The sequence below is a fragment of the Protopterus annectens genome, chromosome 5.part0 (assembly GCF_019279795.1).
Source record: "Protopterus annectens isolate FY-2018-M chromosome 5.part0, PAN1.0, whole genome shotgun sequence".
NCBI classification, from domain to species: Eukaryota; Metazoa; Chordata; order Ceratodontiformes; family Protopteridae; genus Protopterus; species Protopterus annectens.
The window spans coordinates 1,591,995,953-1,592,013,160 of record NC_056735.1 but is presented as its reverse complement, the minus strand read 5'-3'; the positions used below and the strand labels follow the sequence as shown (position 1 = coordinate 1,592,013,160).

The following is a 17,208-nucleotide window of genomic DNA, read 5'->3' as shown; positions in this document are numbered from 1 at the left end:
TGTTGTTTATGAGTGAGCATATCAAAGGTGAGATTCATAGAGGACATTTATGCTAATGCAAAAGGCCTTAAGTATAATGAGATGCAAATGAGAAATTTTGTAAAGCAGCATATGCTAATGAGACATTTGTGCAATTCATAGTCCAGCACCTATGCAGTATGCAGTCCTCTTGTTAAATGAGGTGCTTTTCCTTTCATATCTGAGTTGCAGTCCACGAACTTGCCCACAGCCCTCTTTTCAGTAGTTTGTCCAAGTATGCACCAGCACAAAATGAAACATTTCCTCACAGATCTCTTCAGCAGTATGTCTAAGCATGCACCAGCACAAAATGAAACACTTCCCCACAGATCTCTTCAGCAGTATGTCTAAGTATGCACCAGCACAAAATGAAACACTTCCCCACAGATCTCTTCAGCAGTATGTCTAAGTATGCACCAGCACAAAATGAAACACTTCCTCACAGATCTCTTCAGCAGTATGTCTAAGTATGCACCAGCACAAAATGAAACACTTCCCCACAGATCTCTTCAGCAGTATGTCTAAGTATGCACCAGCACAAAATGAAACATTTCCTCACAGATCTCTTCAGCAGTATGTCTAAGTATGCACCAGCACAAAATGAAACACTTCCTCACAGATCTCTTCAGCAGTATGTCTAAGTATGCACCAGCACAAAATGAAACACTTCCTCACAGATCTCTTCAGCAGTATGTCTAAGTATGCACCAGCACAAAATGAAACACTTCCTCACAGATCTCTTCAGCAGTATGTCTAAGTATGCACCAGCACAAAATGAAACACTTCCCCACAGATCTCTTCAGCAGTATGTCTAAGTATGCACCAGCACAAAATGAAACACTTCCCCACAGATCTCTTCAGCAGTATGTCTAAGCATGCACAAGCACCAAAATGAAACATTTTCCCATTGATCTCCAGTATGTTCAAGTATGCAAAGAAACCAAAATGAAACACTCCACCCACCAGTCCCTTTAGCAATATGTTCAAGTATTCACAAGCACCAAAATGAAATACTTCCTCTAACGATCCCTTTATGCCCAAGCATGCACAAGCAACAAAATGAAAATTTCCCCTACTGATCTGTTCAGCAATATGGTCAAATATGCACAAGCACCATAGTGAAGCATTTCTTTTCCCAGTCCCATCAGCATGATTTCCAACTATGCACAAGCACAAAAATAAAACATTTCCCCATCAATTCCATCAGCGGTTTTTCCAAATATGCACAAGCATGTCCCTGACATCAAAATGAAACCTTTCCCCAGTGACTCCTTCTGTAGTCTGCCCATGTAAGTACAAGCATGTCTTTGACATCAGATTGAAACATTTTCCACAATGACTTCATCGGTAGTCTGCCCATGTCGTCACAAACAAGTCCCCAACAACAAATGAAACTTTTCCCATGCTCCTCACATCTTCATATTCTTCTGTTAAAGTGCTGCTTACTGGCATAACTTCAGGGCCATTTACACATTTGGTATGCAAATGAGCTCATTATGGAGTCATCTCTATGAATCCTAGTGAAATGTAAATGTGCAATGCCCCTTAACTGCGTATCAGCTGCCCCACTATTGCCTATGCCTTAAACATATGGCACAAAGGATCCCTTCATTGGTATGAGCTGTGGTTTACAAAAGGTTTCAAAAAATAAAAAAAATAAAACAGGATGACATTTGATGTAAAACTACAGCTGGATACTTAATGTGTTATTCTGTTGTTATATTTGCTTATATAGCAAAGTGCACTTAATTTTTTTAACCAGTTTTAATCTTTATTTAGATGTGCCGTCAAGTCCCAGTGGATTGATAATCATGAAAGTGTCTCAGACAGTTGCAGAGCTATCCTTCTCTAAGCCAGAATCCCATGGAGGTGTGCCAATTACACATTACCAGGTAGATGTGAAAGAAGTCGCTGCAGAAAGCTGGAGAACAGTCTACTCCAATGGAATTCAAAGTAAGTGCTTAAAAATGGAATGCTATGTGTTAAACATATGCAGAAACCATTATTTTGCTAAAACTATAACAGAGGCTTCTTGCTATCCAAAACAAAAACATAAAAGAGAGCCACTGTGTCATATCTACATTTTCCTTTATGTAGTTTGTGTATGTACTGAGTATAATGTATACTTCAAAAATGGTTGTTGTGTGTTTTCTTGTCATAAGAACATTAGGTCTTGTGTTGGAGTACTGGCACCATGTCCATGTACTCAATTCAAACCTTAGAATTCTGGAACTAGATCTCAGGATTAACAGTATGCATCCATGTAAATAAAATCTCTTCATTTTATGTTGATAGTTTCCTATGAAGATTAATCAAGTAAGCATTACTACCTAACATGATGGTAGTAGAGGTAGGGGCTTTAGTGAGACCAGTGCCTTAGAAAAAAAAAGGTTTTAATCCTCGAAATGTTCAGCATTCCCAAGTAATCCCCAATCCGAGTAAGGTGTCTTTGTAATGTAAAATGAAAGCAATCTGCCCATTGTAAATCCACCAAGCACACATATTAGGAGGAAAGATGTAGGCCTCAAAAAAAGTAGAAAAATCCTGGCTGATTTAAACAGCTGTCTATGAAATTCAGTAATAGTCTGTGTGTGTGTGTGTGGGTGTGTGATTAGACTGACTTGTAGAACCAGCATAGACACATGTCATGGGAACAGCTGTCAGGATGATATCAAGGGAGAAAAAAGAAGAAAAAAAACTCAGGAATTGTAGTGATCAGTACATACAGACAATTGGAAAATGAAACCAAACTTTGTCGTCGCCTGATATTATACTGAAAAACTGTGCCTGACGGCATTTTTTAAATAAAAAAAACATGACAATCAAGTTTTTAAAATAGTCATATATTCTGTAGTTACTACTTATTTGAACACATATATCCTGATGGGTCTACCTGATTATGCCGAAAGCTGAGAAGAACGACAACGAGATAACCGACACAGGAAGATCGACAATGGAGAAGTCCGAAAGTTGAAAATCCTGATGCTGAGAACACCGACATGTTAAGGTAAGTGTGCGATAGGGATGGACGTTAGGGTCAGGGTATGGGTAAGGTAAGTGTGTGTGTGATAATGACGGTTGTTAGGGTAGGGTGCGGGTCAGGTAAGTGTGCGATAGTGACAGACTTAAGGGTTAGGGGCAGATTAAATGAGTTAGGATTATGGTGTGGGTAAGGTAAGTGTGCAATAGTGACGGACCTTAGGGTTACAGTTTGGGTTAAGGTCAGTGCATAGATAGTTGTGAACATAAGGTTTAGTAAAGGTTTATAAGGTTTTTGGTGTGCTTGTGTTGTGTGTGTGTTTTTCGGGAAAGGCATTTGCTTTGTTGATTGTCGGGATTGTGGTTTGTCGGGCATGTGAAGTTTTGTGTTTTTGAACTTTCGATTTTGTCATGTCAGTTATTTCATTGTCGGTGTTATCAGGTAGACCCATCCTGATATACTCCACAGCTGCCATGTGCATCTGGTCCCTCAGGAGAAACTAACACATACATCCTGATATACACCAGAGCTAGCATGTACGTCTGGTTCCTCTGTAAAAGTTAACATATGCCTCCTGATATACTCTAAGGCTGGCAAGTGCATATGGTCCCTCAGTAGAAGGAAACACATGCATCCTGATATAAAATATAGCTGGCATATACATCTGGTCTCTCAGTAAAAGGGAACACATACATCCTGATATGCACCAGAGCAGGCATGTGCATCTGGTCCCTCAGTAGAATGTAACACATACATCCTAATATATGTCATAGCGGGCATGCACATCCACTCCATCAGTAGAAGGTATCACGTACATTCCTATATACACTTTAGCTAGCATGTGTAGGGATGTCTGAGCCTTATCTTTTTATAGCTGAAACACGTGATAGTCTGTATGTCCATTTCATACATACCAAAACAATGACTGTTCACTCTTTATAGTTTTTCAATCACTGACATCTCATACACTGATGTTAATCATATAATTATATGTAAGTGATAGATTCTTTCATTTAGGACAAACTCGGTGTCACCTGGGAAATGCATTATAAGACCTCATGATATTGACAGAGACAGATTTGTTTTAACCTTGTCACTCATCTGATGCGCTTTCGGACAGATTTAGCTTTTCTTGTACACAGAACAAGAAGTATTCAAAAAATCAAATCTTCAAGTATTATCTCTATAGCTGGATATGCAAATGAGACATAAGTGGTTAAAACTATCATTCATGGATGTATCAAAAAATCCCATATCAGTCACTAAGGACAAGTGAATTCAGTAAAGTAAACTGGTTATTACTTTTATACATTAGGATAAATCTGCAGTTGGAAGCCAGACGGGAAACAATGTAGCCATACAAAACTAGGAAAAGTATTGGAAAAGTGATGGAAAAGTTGAACTATTACATTTCAGTTATGAGGAAGGTAAAGAGATCACATTGTAATGGTTCCGATCTTTCCAACCATTTATCAGTTATGGCAAGTGACATCCATTAGTCAATCATGCTTACGAGTCTTTAAAATTCATACATTCTTCTTTAATTAGTTTTGTCTCCTTGTTCTCACCAATACCTCTCAACTGTACAGATTTTCATAGAATGTCCAGATTTTTTCCTCATATTTTTGGTCCATTTTTCATAAAATTATGGTATTCATGCAAATTAGTGGCAAATCATTAAAGATTGAAGTTAGAAAATAATTACAGATATTTGTCTTTCCAACTTCATACCCTTCAGAAAATTCATGTTAATGCAAAACCTGTTATTCTATCAACTTTCTAAGTTTATAAGAGCAATATTTAAAAATGTTCCCTATTTTTTGAGCCTTTGTCTTTCTTTTGTTAATGGCTTTGTCCAGATTTCTTGCTGTAAGAGATTGAAAGGTATGTCCCCACCACTACCTTCTGAGATTTCCAAATGATGTATGTTATGCAGGTTTGCAATTACCATTTTGTTCTGTACTTATTTAAGGCAGTTGCCCATTTATAACCAGGAAAAGGATGAGGGCTAAGCACAAGGGTCGTAGTGGAGAATTATTGTGCTTTTCCTTTGGTTAACGGAAAGATGAAAAAAGTACTGCGCCCCTTGATGTGGGGGTATGCCCCTCACACTTCCTGGAATTATCTCTACCAACTCCAATGTTACATAAACTCAAAGAATGTAGAAATAACCCAAAAGCAATCAGTTATTGCTAGTGCACACTAGAAATTGCAACATTCATGAATTCCTGGGAGAATAATGGTTAATGTTATGATTCAGTGTGTGTTTTTTTTGTACTGTGCACAACTGATACTCAGAACTGTGATGGTGGTGCTGCAGTAGCATTGTCGCCTCACAGTAAGACGTTGTCCTGTTCGATTCTCAGCTAGAGCGTCTTCTGTGTGGAGATAAGCGTGAATGGGCGTACCTTCGTTAAAGGTTGTGCGTCAGGGCCGGCAACTCGGCACGTACAAATTTACTGCCAGTCATTAGCGGACCGGAGTTCTGCTGTGGCGACCCCTGACCGGGAAAAGCCCAAAGACAAAACAACAACTGATACTCAGAAAATTTCACTTCAACCGCCTCTAGAGAAGACTTTATAAACATGTCTGTTCAGACTCTGAATGGGAGTTTTATCAGAAGCTTTTATTTTGTTTTGTTATACTGCTAAAAAGTTGTTTCAAATTCTTATGTTAAGAACATACTTTTGTTTTGAAGTAGCTGTTCTGAAGAGATGAAATAAAATGCAGATATAATAAGAATAGTGCTGCTTTTCAGTAGGGTTTTATTACCTTAAACAACATTATTTCCCTTGGGAAGGATTATTACTTTATATCCCAAAGATGAGTTTTCTGAAACGTCAGTATTAAAGTACTAATTTTTGGGGAAATCTTTGACCCTGAATTTAATTAATCATTATTTTTTTCATAAAGTAACACATATACAGTGCAAGTGATTCTTATTTTATGACACCATGGGAGCACTCTCTGATTAATTGACTTCCTGAGAAACATGTTGGCAAATTAAATATGCTAAGCTTTTAAGCAGCTCATAGCATTAACAGTCTTATCTATATTTTCCGACTTGCTATAAATGTGGCAAATACTATTTTATGAATTTACTACTTTCAAATGTGCTTTCAGCTACTGACTTTAATTTTCTGGCTTCTTTTGCATTCACCTAAAATTCCACCTAGAAATCGCCCTGTCACTGTGAGTCTCACCACCACAAGAAACAAGAAATACAAAAGAATATGCTTTTTTTAAGGATAGACTCAAACATAGTTTATCTGAAGGAAATAGATGTACAGTGCATATAAAAAATGTATACTCCCCTGTTAAAATGCCAGTTGTTTGTGATATAAAAAAAATGAGACCACAATAAATCATTTCAAAACATTTCCCACCATTAAGGCAATCTATAACCTGCACAATTCAATTGAAAAACAAACAAATCTGTTAGGGGAAAAACATAAAAAATAAAAAACGTACAATAAATTGGTTAGATAAGTGTGGACACCTTTAAACTAATACTTTGCTGAAGCACCTTTTGATTTAATTGCAGCATTCAGTCTTCTTGGGTAGGAGTCTATCAGCATGGCACATCTTCACTTGGCAATATTTGCCCAATCTTCCTTCCAAAAGTGCTCCAAATCTGTCAGATTGCGAGGGCATCTGTTGTGCACACCCCTCTTCAGGTCACCTCACAGATTTTCTATTGGATTTATGTCTGGGCTCTGGCTGCACCATGTATTTATTTTATTTTACCTTTCGTAACCAGGAAAGTCCGACTTGGAATGAGCCAATTTTCAGTGGAAGCCTGGGGAAAAACGCTCCAGACACATTTCTTTGTTTCCATTCCAAAACTTTAATTTTCTTCTGGTGAAGCCATTCTTTTGTTGATTTGGATGTATGCTTGGGGTCATTGTCGTGTTGAAAGGTGAAATTCCTCTTCATCATCAGCTTTCTAGCAGACGTCTGCCAGAATGTTTTGGGCCAAAAGTGACTGGTATTTGGAACTGTTCATAATTCTCTCCACCTTGACTAAAGTCCCAGTTCCACCTGAAGAAAAGGAACCCCAAAGCATGATACTGCCGCCACCATGCTTCACCATGGGGATGGTGTTCTTTTGGTGATGTGAAGTGTTGTTTTTTGCACCAAGTGTACCTTTGGGAATTGTGGCCAGAAAGTTTAACCTTGGTCTCACCAGACCATAATACATTTTCCCACATACTTTTGGGAGGCTTGATGTATTGTTTTGCAAATTTTAGCTGGACCTGGATGTTTTTCTGTGTAAGGAAAGGCTTTGGTCTTGCAACCCTACCCCATAGCCCAGATATATGGAGAATATGGGAGATTGTTGTTACATGTAGTACACAACCAGTACTGTCCAGAAATTCCTGCAGCTCCTTCAGTGTTGCTGCAGGTCTCTTGGCAACCTCTCTGACCAGTTTTTGTCTTGTCTTTTCATCAATTTTGGAGGGATGTCCAGTTCTTTGCAACATCACTGTTGTCCCATATTTTCTCCACTTTTTGATGACTGTCTTCACTGTGTTTCATGGCTTATCCAATGCTGTGGACATTTTTTGTACCCTTCTCCTGACTGATACCTTTCAACAATGAAATTCCTTTGATGCTTTGTAAATTCTCCCTGAACCATGGCTTTTGCTGTAGCAGGCAACTGAGTAAATGTTAGGAAAATCCTATTAGGACAGCTGACCTTTATTTGGGTTTAATCAGAGTCTCTTTAATTGATGACAGGTGTGTACCCAAGAAGACCGAATGCTGTAATTAAATCAAAAGGTGCATCAACAAAGTATTAGTTTAAGGGTGTGCAGACTTAAGCAACCAGTGTATTGTATGTTTTTTATATTTTTTCCCCTAACATATTTGTTTGCTTCTCAATTGAATTGTACAGGTTATAGGTCACATTAAAGGTGGGAAAGGTTTTGAAATGATTTATTGTGGTCTCATTTTTTTTATAGTACAAAAACCTGGGATTTTAACACGGGTGTGTAAACTTTTTATATCCACTGTACCCGCACTACAGAGAATAGATAAATTCACCAAATGCACCAGTCTGCCTCAAAGAACTGAAATTGTCAATTAGATTTGTTGATATTTCATAATAATATAATTAAATCATAACGATTCAGCATTTTAATGACATTTAGATATGAAGTACAACAGATAGCTTGTTTAATTGCTTCTTCACTCTTTTTGTATTACAACACATTTTACTATAACTTGTTATTCTGTGCAGAGATCTCAGAATCCATACATTTGGTATTCATTTTGTCTTCCATTATTTTGCTGCATTCGTGCTTGATGGAAGTACAAGCACTAATCGTTTGAGTGATCCTTCCTTTGTCCTTTCTCATTTTTCCGCTACCAAACCCAGTTCAATAAACTCATGATCATGTCGTTATTTCTGAAATGTTTTTCCATAATAATCTGTTTCTCCTCCCCATGTTCACCCTCTTACAAGACCTGAACTTGTGCAATTGACCCAGTTATTCTTCTGTAAGTTCCAAGCTTCAGAATGTGGACGACCTCTCCTTTTTGTTAAACGTTACTGGGGTATAGTACTGCAGATAACACATGCATATGTCGGTCCCATATAAAGTGCCATTTCTTCAGTCACTTATATAAAATGCAAGTTCTTTAGTAATTTATATAAATACTGTTTCTTCAGTTATTTAGTTCCTGTCCATACCTGCAACCACTTTTCTCTTGTAAGTCCGAACTCTTTCTTATCGTGCCATATTCTTTATATACAACTAATACCTGCACTGCCTTTTTCCCCTATATCCTTGTAGAGAGAACTTCCTCTCTCTCTTTTTAAACTTTTTTTCATTTATCCTTTCAGCCATTCAGTGTACTCGACTTTATCTCTTCTGCAAAATGTTTGTTTATACACATGATACATTTGTATCTCCTTCAGTCACTGCTTAGGTGATTTGGGATAAACATGGATTACTCTTTAAATAGGAGCCATTTTGGAATCCTTTTAGATGGTGTGTCTCTGTTTTCTGTTCTCAAAACAATCTGATGCCAGTTATTTTTCCTTCATTTTCATCACCTTTCTGTTACTCTCAGACACTGTCTCAGTAATGTAGAAGGATGTACAAATATGAAGGTGCCCACCATAGTCTCATTTATACCATCACAATTCCTGCAATCCTTCCTGCTAATCTTCTACCAGTCTCCTCAAATCTGGAAATCTACTGCTTCCCTACACTGGAAAAACTCTCAGACATCTAGCCCTTCTTCTACTGTTCTTAAGTAATCTGCTGAGTTGTAAGCCAATGTTATCGCTGATATATTGGGAAGATCACAATCTTCCCAAAACCTTGCATGCATAACACCTATTGTGTACTGTCATATATTCCTGCAAATATTTTACAGAAGCATCTACATCTTTAATCCTCATTGCAGAATATCTGACAATTAATAAGTCAAGCGGTCTATCTATCTATCTATCTATCTATCTATCTATCTATCTATCTATCTATCTATATACCTCTTTAGACTGATTGATAGGTATATAGATAGTATAGCTAGATAGATAGATAGATAGATAAATGGGTAGATAGATAGATAGATAGATAGATAGATAGATAGATAGATAGATAGATAGATAGATAGATAGATAGATAGATAGATAGATAGATAGATAGATAGACAGACAGATAGATAGATAGATAGATAGATAGATAGATAGATAGATAGATAGATAGATAGATAGAGATAGACAGATAGATAGATAGATAGATAGATAGATAGATAGATAGATAGATAGATAGATAGATACATGGATGATAATTGGAATATAAAAGGGAACATCGTTATATTTATGATACTGATTCAACCAGACATTAGTTTTGCTCTCCTTCCTTCTCTTTGCTAATTGCTTCCTATTCATTTTTTATGTATTTTCACTCATGTACTGCATGCACTTTCATATGGATTACCTATAGGCCCAAGTACAAAGGATATTAAACTTCTTTAATTTTCTACAAGGACCCTCAGACAGTTTCAGACTCATATATGAACCGTTTTGCTTGTAATATACACCAGCCATGATGTATTGGAAAAATTAACAATTTTTAACATATGTGGTCAATTCAATATATATATTTTTTCACCCAGGGCATAACTGTCAGCAAGCATTCAAAATCATGCTCTAAAACCTTTCATATTTCAATTTCTTGCATTGTTTGTCATACTTGTAGGACTAGTTATTCTATCCCTAAAGTAATCAGTTCTGGGAAAAACAGACAGCCTTGTTTAGGCCAAGAATGACCACTTCCTTTCTTAAATGTTCCCTCATTCACTAACAAATGAAACTTGGGTTGTTGATAAAGTAGCCTAATTTAGACTGTTTTATCTCTTAGAATTTGGAACAGAAACTAAATATTGGGATATCCATAGCATCTTAATAATAATAATGAAACTATCACTATCCAAAAAAAAAAAAAAAAACTCACCAAAACAATCATAAGAAGCAAAGCCTCATTCAAGGCAGAACTTTATCAGGATGTCTGACAACTGTAAGACCTTCTACAACATCCAAAAATGAGGTAGAAACAAGGAAGAAACAAGAATGCAGCATGCTCACAAAAATAAGATCATGTTACTAGACCGAACAGATATAGTTATCACATTGCCTGAAGGACTTAAAGCAAATTTCTGTCCCCAAGAAGGAATCACAGGAATCCTCATAGGTCCCAAGTATCATGGGTGTTTATATGTGGGTGGAAGTGTTACATGTTAGTAGGGAGATAAAAAAGGATTTGTAGGGGGGTTATTTAGGATAATACTTTTGTTTATTGACAGCCTCTGTCCATAAGGATGTGGGAGCCAAATCAGGTGTAAATTTATAATTTCCCATCTAAATGTCAAGGTTTCATTTGAATAGTGTCAATGAAAAACTCTGTTTTCTATGGATAGAGAACTTATTCCATAGTTCATAGGTTCATAGGTTGGTACTAGGCTATCAGCCCTAGGGCCTATATAAGACTAGCCATAACAATTCCCTGGATATTTCTTCCCACAATATTTAATTCCCTGGACCCCTGTCTAGCAGGGTTACTGACGTGATCCCAGGGGTGAATTTCCTATCTCTCATTCAATCATCAAGGTTCCTTTTGAAGAGAGCCAAGGAGGACCTCTGCTTGATAGTGCAGGGATCTGTTGGCACACATATCTGTCTATCCAGGATGTTCTGTTTATATCACAAGTGAAGTTCATATCCCTGGATCTAATATATCTAGTGCTGTTTGTTTGGTGCATATGCAACAGATCTGTCAGGTCTGGGTTTGAGGAAGCCCTTTATGCCAGGCAAAGATCACTTCTCAGCAGCCTGCTGAAGACTGAATACAGAGACAGAGTCTGTAGGTGATTCATGTAGGACTGGGTATTCATGCCAATAATTCTCCTGGAGAGAAAGTTTTGTGTGTATCCCAGCTGTTGCATACACCATCATTACATCACCATTTCACCTGAAATTACTTTTAAAATAGCCAGCTGTGCCCTGTTTAGGAGATAAATGTTAGTTCTGTAGATGATACTGGGAAGCCACATTTATACTATAATAAATAGCTTAATAAACCTCCTAATGCACATTCCTAACAGATACTTTGACGCACACTTTTGGAGTTGCAGTCCATAAGGGATGTCCTTCCACAGAACCCAATAATTACAGGCCAATCAGCCTCACAAGCATGTTGTACAAAGTGATGGAGACAGTCATGGTAGGACTTATTCAGACAGATAATATAAACTTATCTTGTTAGAATTTATTTATTTATTTATTTGCATTTGTTTACCAGAATGGTCCAGCGGCCCATAGTGAGCCCATTTTCAGAAGAGGCCCGGGGAGAAAAGCTCTACACTAAAATGCAAACAATGCAATAGTTCAACATAAGTACATACAGTGCAAGTTTATTCATTTACACCTAGCCTTGTTAATTTCATTGTGAGTATGACCACCATTATGGATGAAAGTTTCCTTCTCCATGCAGCTTACCTTGATCTGGATATAAACATTCAATGCTATACTCCATAAAATAATCATACATAAACTACAGGTAAAGTAATCTCTAATAAGTTAGGTCTGCAGTTAGTGACATGATTGCACTTAACAGGGAAAAATAGGATAACTCATTAAACTTTGTCACATGTAATTAATTGTAGAGCTCAGTAATTATGATGCATTTCCACAGTTAAAACTAACAATGCACAAATACCTGTGAAATATTTTACATTTTACTGCATATATTTTTCTTAAAGTGCAAAACAGTGAAAGATTTCAAAGCAGATTAATATTTCTGGATATTTAGTACAGCAGCCTGGAAGCCTGGAAAGCAGAATAATTATGGTTAAGTATCAAAAATATTCCTGATGCCATACTTAACTGTGTGTAAACTCTATTTTGTAAACACAAAAAGACAAAAAAAAAAAATCTGAAATGAATTAATGGAATCTTCTTCCCTAAAGTTCATGAGGCCTTCAAGTCTGGCTAACATTACAGCTCAGTATGAAAAATCTGTAAGGTGTCACTGTGCTTCAGGCTGTATGCTTTAGTTTGATTGTGTATATCTCCATTTTAATACTGGATGACTCAATACACACTATTATAATGATAGCATGTGTGTATACTAGTCTTGCATGGGCAAGAACTGAAACAAAATGAAACTTTCCCAAATACACCTGCTTACTTAATACAGATAAAATGATGCAAGGCTGATGTATCCTTGTCATATTGTCTCATAATGTTAGTGATTATAGGTTCATAGGTTGGTACTAGGCTATCAGCCCTAGGGCCTATACAAGCCTAGCCATAACAATTCCTTGGCTATTTCTTCCCACACTATTTACTTCCCTGGAACCCTGTCTAGCAGGGTGACTGAAGTGATCCCCGGGGTGAATTTCCTTTCTCCCATCCAATCGTCAAGGTTCCTTTTGAAGAGGGCTAAAGAGGCACTTTGCTTGACATGTATGGGCAATCTGTTCCAGAGTCTGGGAAGTCTCTGGGTCAGGAACCCATCCCTCCAGCATGTTTTGTTTATTGTGATGACAAGGTTTGGATCCCTGGAGCATGTGGCTCTGAGGGATTGGGATTTATTTAAGTGTAGCATGTCCAACAGCTCTGGGTTTGACATGGCCTTGTATGTTAAGCAGAGATCGCCTCTGAGTAGACGATATGTGACAGAGTATAGCTGGCATTTTTTAAGGCGGTCAGCATAGGGCATCTGCTTTAGGCATGTGATTCTTTTAGTGAGGTATTTCTGCGGTCTTTCCAGTTGTTGCAGATGTCTTGAGAGGTACATACCAAACGGGGCATTGTATTCTATAATGGGTCTAATGAGGGATGAGTACAGTGGGACAACGACCTCCTTTTTTCTGGATGAAAAGCCCTCAGTGATGAGGTGTGCCACATAGAATGATTTCCTGACTGTTGAGGCGAAGTGGTTATCGAAGGCGAGACCACTGTCTACTTGTGTCACTAAGTCTCTTATCACACTTTCGGTGTTTAGTGTACTGCCACCTATATGGTAATTCATGGGTACATGTTTTTTCCCAAAGGGGATAACTATACATTTTTGAAATATTGTTGAAATACCACTATAGATATCAGTTCTTCAGAGCAGGTTTCTATCTCTTATGAAAAGAAAAAAAATAATAATCCCCCTCGCCTTATATAGTATCATAAGAAAATCTGTTACAAAAACATTTGTTGTACTTTAGCCAAAGCAATTATAGACCTCGTAGGTTAAAAAACGTATTGACATAAATTGTGCTTCTTATGGGCTGATTCTCATGATCATGATTTATGGATAGGGTTAATACAGCTTAGTGGAAAAACTGCCTGGAATGAAGAATTAGTTGGTTGCATGCAGTGACTACAAGAGTGAATTAGACTGTTATACTCTTATAGCATCGACCATCATCAGCCATGGCTTAGCTTGTTCTTATGGCAAGTTATGTGCTTAAATCTGCCGGAAAAGGAAAAGGCGCACTTTTGCTGTGATTTGCATACAGTTTCGATGTGCACTAACAGTTTCTTAAGTTTGCATCTTTTAAAATTAGATCCATGCTAGCTAGTTTTTACCTACTTATCATCATGTGTAATCTTGGCCCTCACACATTTCCAGGCTGCAGCTTCCATACTTGCATCCCAGTCGATTCTTCCTACTAATTATCGGATATTTCGTTCGCAGTGAATAAAATAACCTCGCTTGAGCCTTGCTTCCTTTTTTTTTCTTTTCCTTTTCTGCCATACCTGTGATACGGTTTAGTTCAGCTTTACAATGAGAAAAAAAATTATTTTTCCTTTGTTTTGCACCATTTATTAATAAAAAAAGAAATACATTTAAGAGTACACACATCCAAACTACAGTTCTGTATGAAATTATGGATTTATTTTTAGGGCATGCTTGTAATACTGCTCTGCTGAGTTCTAATGTAATGCTACAATCTTGCCCTGACAAGCTGAAGAATGAATAATTATGCCTTTTTTTTCCCCCGTGTCTCAAACATTACATTAAAAAGGAATAGGTTTTAAAAGTTCGTGCATCTGAACTACAGTTTGGTATTAAAAATAAAAATATTTGTATTTATAGATGTTAAGCTGGATTCTGTAAAAAGCAACACATGTTTTAATTCTTATCTTGGAAATGTAGGCAATTCTAATTTTAAACTTGAAAATAAAAATAAGATATACTTCTGAAGAACAGAAATACACAGTAAAGAAACATCAAACAGGATATGATACAAATTTTACTTATTAAAAAATGCTAGAGAGCAGAGAGTTATAACAGGCATGTAGAATCTGAAAATCTTGAAAAAATGTTCAGAATTTTCTCCCTGGTCCTGAGCCAAAAATGGGCACCTACCTAATCAGACTTTCCTGGTAATCAAATGTCAATAAATCAGTTAATAATTTGTCATAGTACAGAAGTATTCCCAGATTTTGAATATACTAAATTATAAAATTTGACTGATCATTGATGACAGCTGTACTTACCAACCTTTACAAGATGATTGCTTTATTGTATTTTTTCTTGGCCTTTTTTCTCCCCATGTTTGCCTAGCATCAGCATCCCCCTTTGCCCAACCCACTGACTGAGGAGTGAGCCTATCATCATAACATCATTAGGTGGTTTCTTACTTAACCTTACCTCAGTTTCTGCTGAAGCATGCTGATTCTGCACACTGCAGGCTCTTGACCTATGCTCACTTTCATGCATGCATCTGTCTCATAGCTACAGGAAGCACATTTACTTCACTTCAACAGTTTATGCCACATTTGTGTATCAGGCTGTGCAAATGATGGAAATAGAGGGGAGATCCAGTATTGGACTCTCAACTCATTACCCCACAAAGAGTTCCTTCAATGACCAGGTTGTTCCATGGCCATGTGAAATCTGTGTTAAGGGCTTCATCCTTCAATGCTCTTAGCTATTGAAATCAATTATGATTTTTAATGAAGTAGTTATGGCAAGGCGTACGACAAAATTCATGTCCCTGGACCTTCTATTTCTGGTACTCTTTGACTGACAAATATGTAGGAGATTCATAAGTGTGGGGTTTGCAGATGCCTTGTAAGCCAAGCATAGATCATCCTTCAACAATCAATAGGAGACGGAGTAGAGGGAAAGGGCTTTAATGCACACTGCACAAGGCAGGTTTGTTATGCCTTGCATTCTTTTTGTAAGGAACCTCTGAAGTCACTCTAGTTGCTGCATGCCTGATCAGGTACATACCAAAGAGAGAACTGCATTGTATGATTCATCTGATAAAGGCATAGTACAGCGGGATAATGACCCCTTTGGACCTAGATGTCATGCCTGTACTTACAAGCTGTACAACATAAAAGGATTTCCTCACCACTGTGGCCACGTGGTGGTTGAAGGTTAGACTACTGTCTATGTGTATACCCAGATTCATGACCACTGGGTCAACTCTTAGGGTCATATTGTCAACATGGCAATTAGCCAGGATGGTTGACTTCCCAAAGGGTACAATTATGTATTTCTTAGCATTGAGTTTAATAGCATGGCGTTGGCAACATTTGTTAGTCAGAGACAGATCCTTTTGAACAATGCTAGTGTCTGCTGGGCAATTGGTGATAACCAGCTTGCAATCATCTGCAAACTTAGCCTGCATTAAACCTTCAGCGCTTGTTTTCATTTTAGAGAAATAGATGGCAAAATGGAGTTGGTCAGTATGGATCCCTGGGAGACTCCGCTAGTGACTGGCCTCTGGGTCCTATCAGTGAGCCAGTTGGCTATCCAACAAGGTAAAAAAGGGCTTATACCTAAATTAATGAACTTGTGAATAATACCTGAGTGGGGTATTCTAAAAGGATTTCAGGCCTGCATAAACTAAAGCACTGCTGGTGATTGTCTGCTGGGTGAGGAAAGTAAACCTATATATTTTTTCTGTGACTTGCTGATAGAGTTGTTTTCTGTTTTACCTGCTCCATTTTGTTTTCTGCTGTAAGAAATCTGCTTGGCCTGCTGTTTTTGTTCTATGTGTAAGGAAGACACTTAAATTATCTAGGCTGAACATTTCACGTTTTTTTTCTTTTTTTCATTGGTTAAATTGTGTCGAGTGATACTTAAATACACATTGAATTTATGGGCCTTTGTCTTTTGCTGAAAAGATTTCAAGTCTGCAGAAAATAAATCACTGGTGATGATTCCCTGCTAGTTTTTCCCAACCACACTCCTGTTTGTTAATCTGCTTTTTAAACCTGGTGATTTTAAGCTGCCCACCCCAGTATAATTTGAGGTTAATAAGCTTCTCCCTTCTACTCTGCTGTTGATATCTTTAATTATTTATTTGCCTTCCTTGTACTTATATTGAAAATGTGCTTTTTGCCTCACCATTGTCTATTCTGCTGAGTTACTTGTTCTGTATTCTTTATCTAGCTAGCTGTTGGATAGAGTAGTATATTTTTACACTCTAGCAAGCACTTGTTTTTACATCAAGAGGTCAGTGGGCTTTCAACCTAGCGTACTGGGTGGTAGCCTCATCTGTTTAGGTTGGAAAAACACTTGAGATTTCTGCATTTAGTTTTATCAGCTGGATGGCTTATTAATCTGCTTATCTTGTTTTTAGTGCCTTTATATATTCAGTACAGCTGAGTGGTTCTTGGCTCATTTATACTTTTATGGAATAATCACAATTTTAAAAGCTGTTTAAAGTATACTGCTGCATCC

The 17,208-nt window shown here is 37.4% G+C and overlaps 1 protein-coding gene across 1 annotated transcript in view; it reads left to right on the top strand.

The window, feature by feature from the left end:
- NCAM2 (neural cell adhesion molecule 2) overlaps window positions 1–17,208 on the top strand; it is a 2,742,482-nt gene that overhangs the window by 1,761,893 nt on the left and 963,381 nt on the right. Inside the window, exon 12 of the mRNA XM_044072021.1 lies at window positions 1,798–1,971. Coding sequence (XP_043927956.1) covers window positions 1,798–1,971 — 174 coding nt within the window. The remainder of the gene's footprint in view (window positions 1–1,797; window positions 1,972–17,208) is intronic.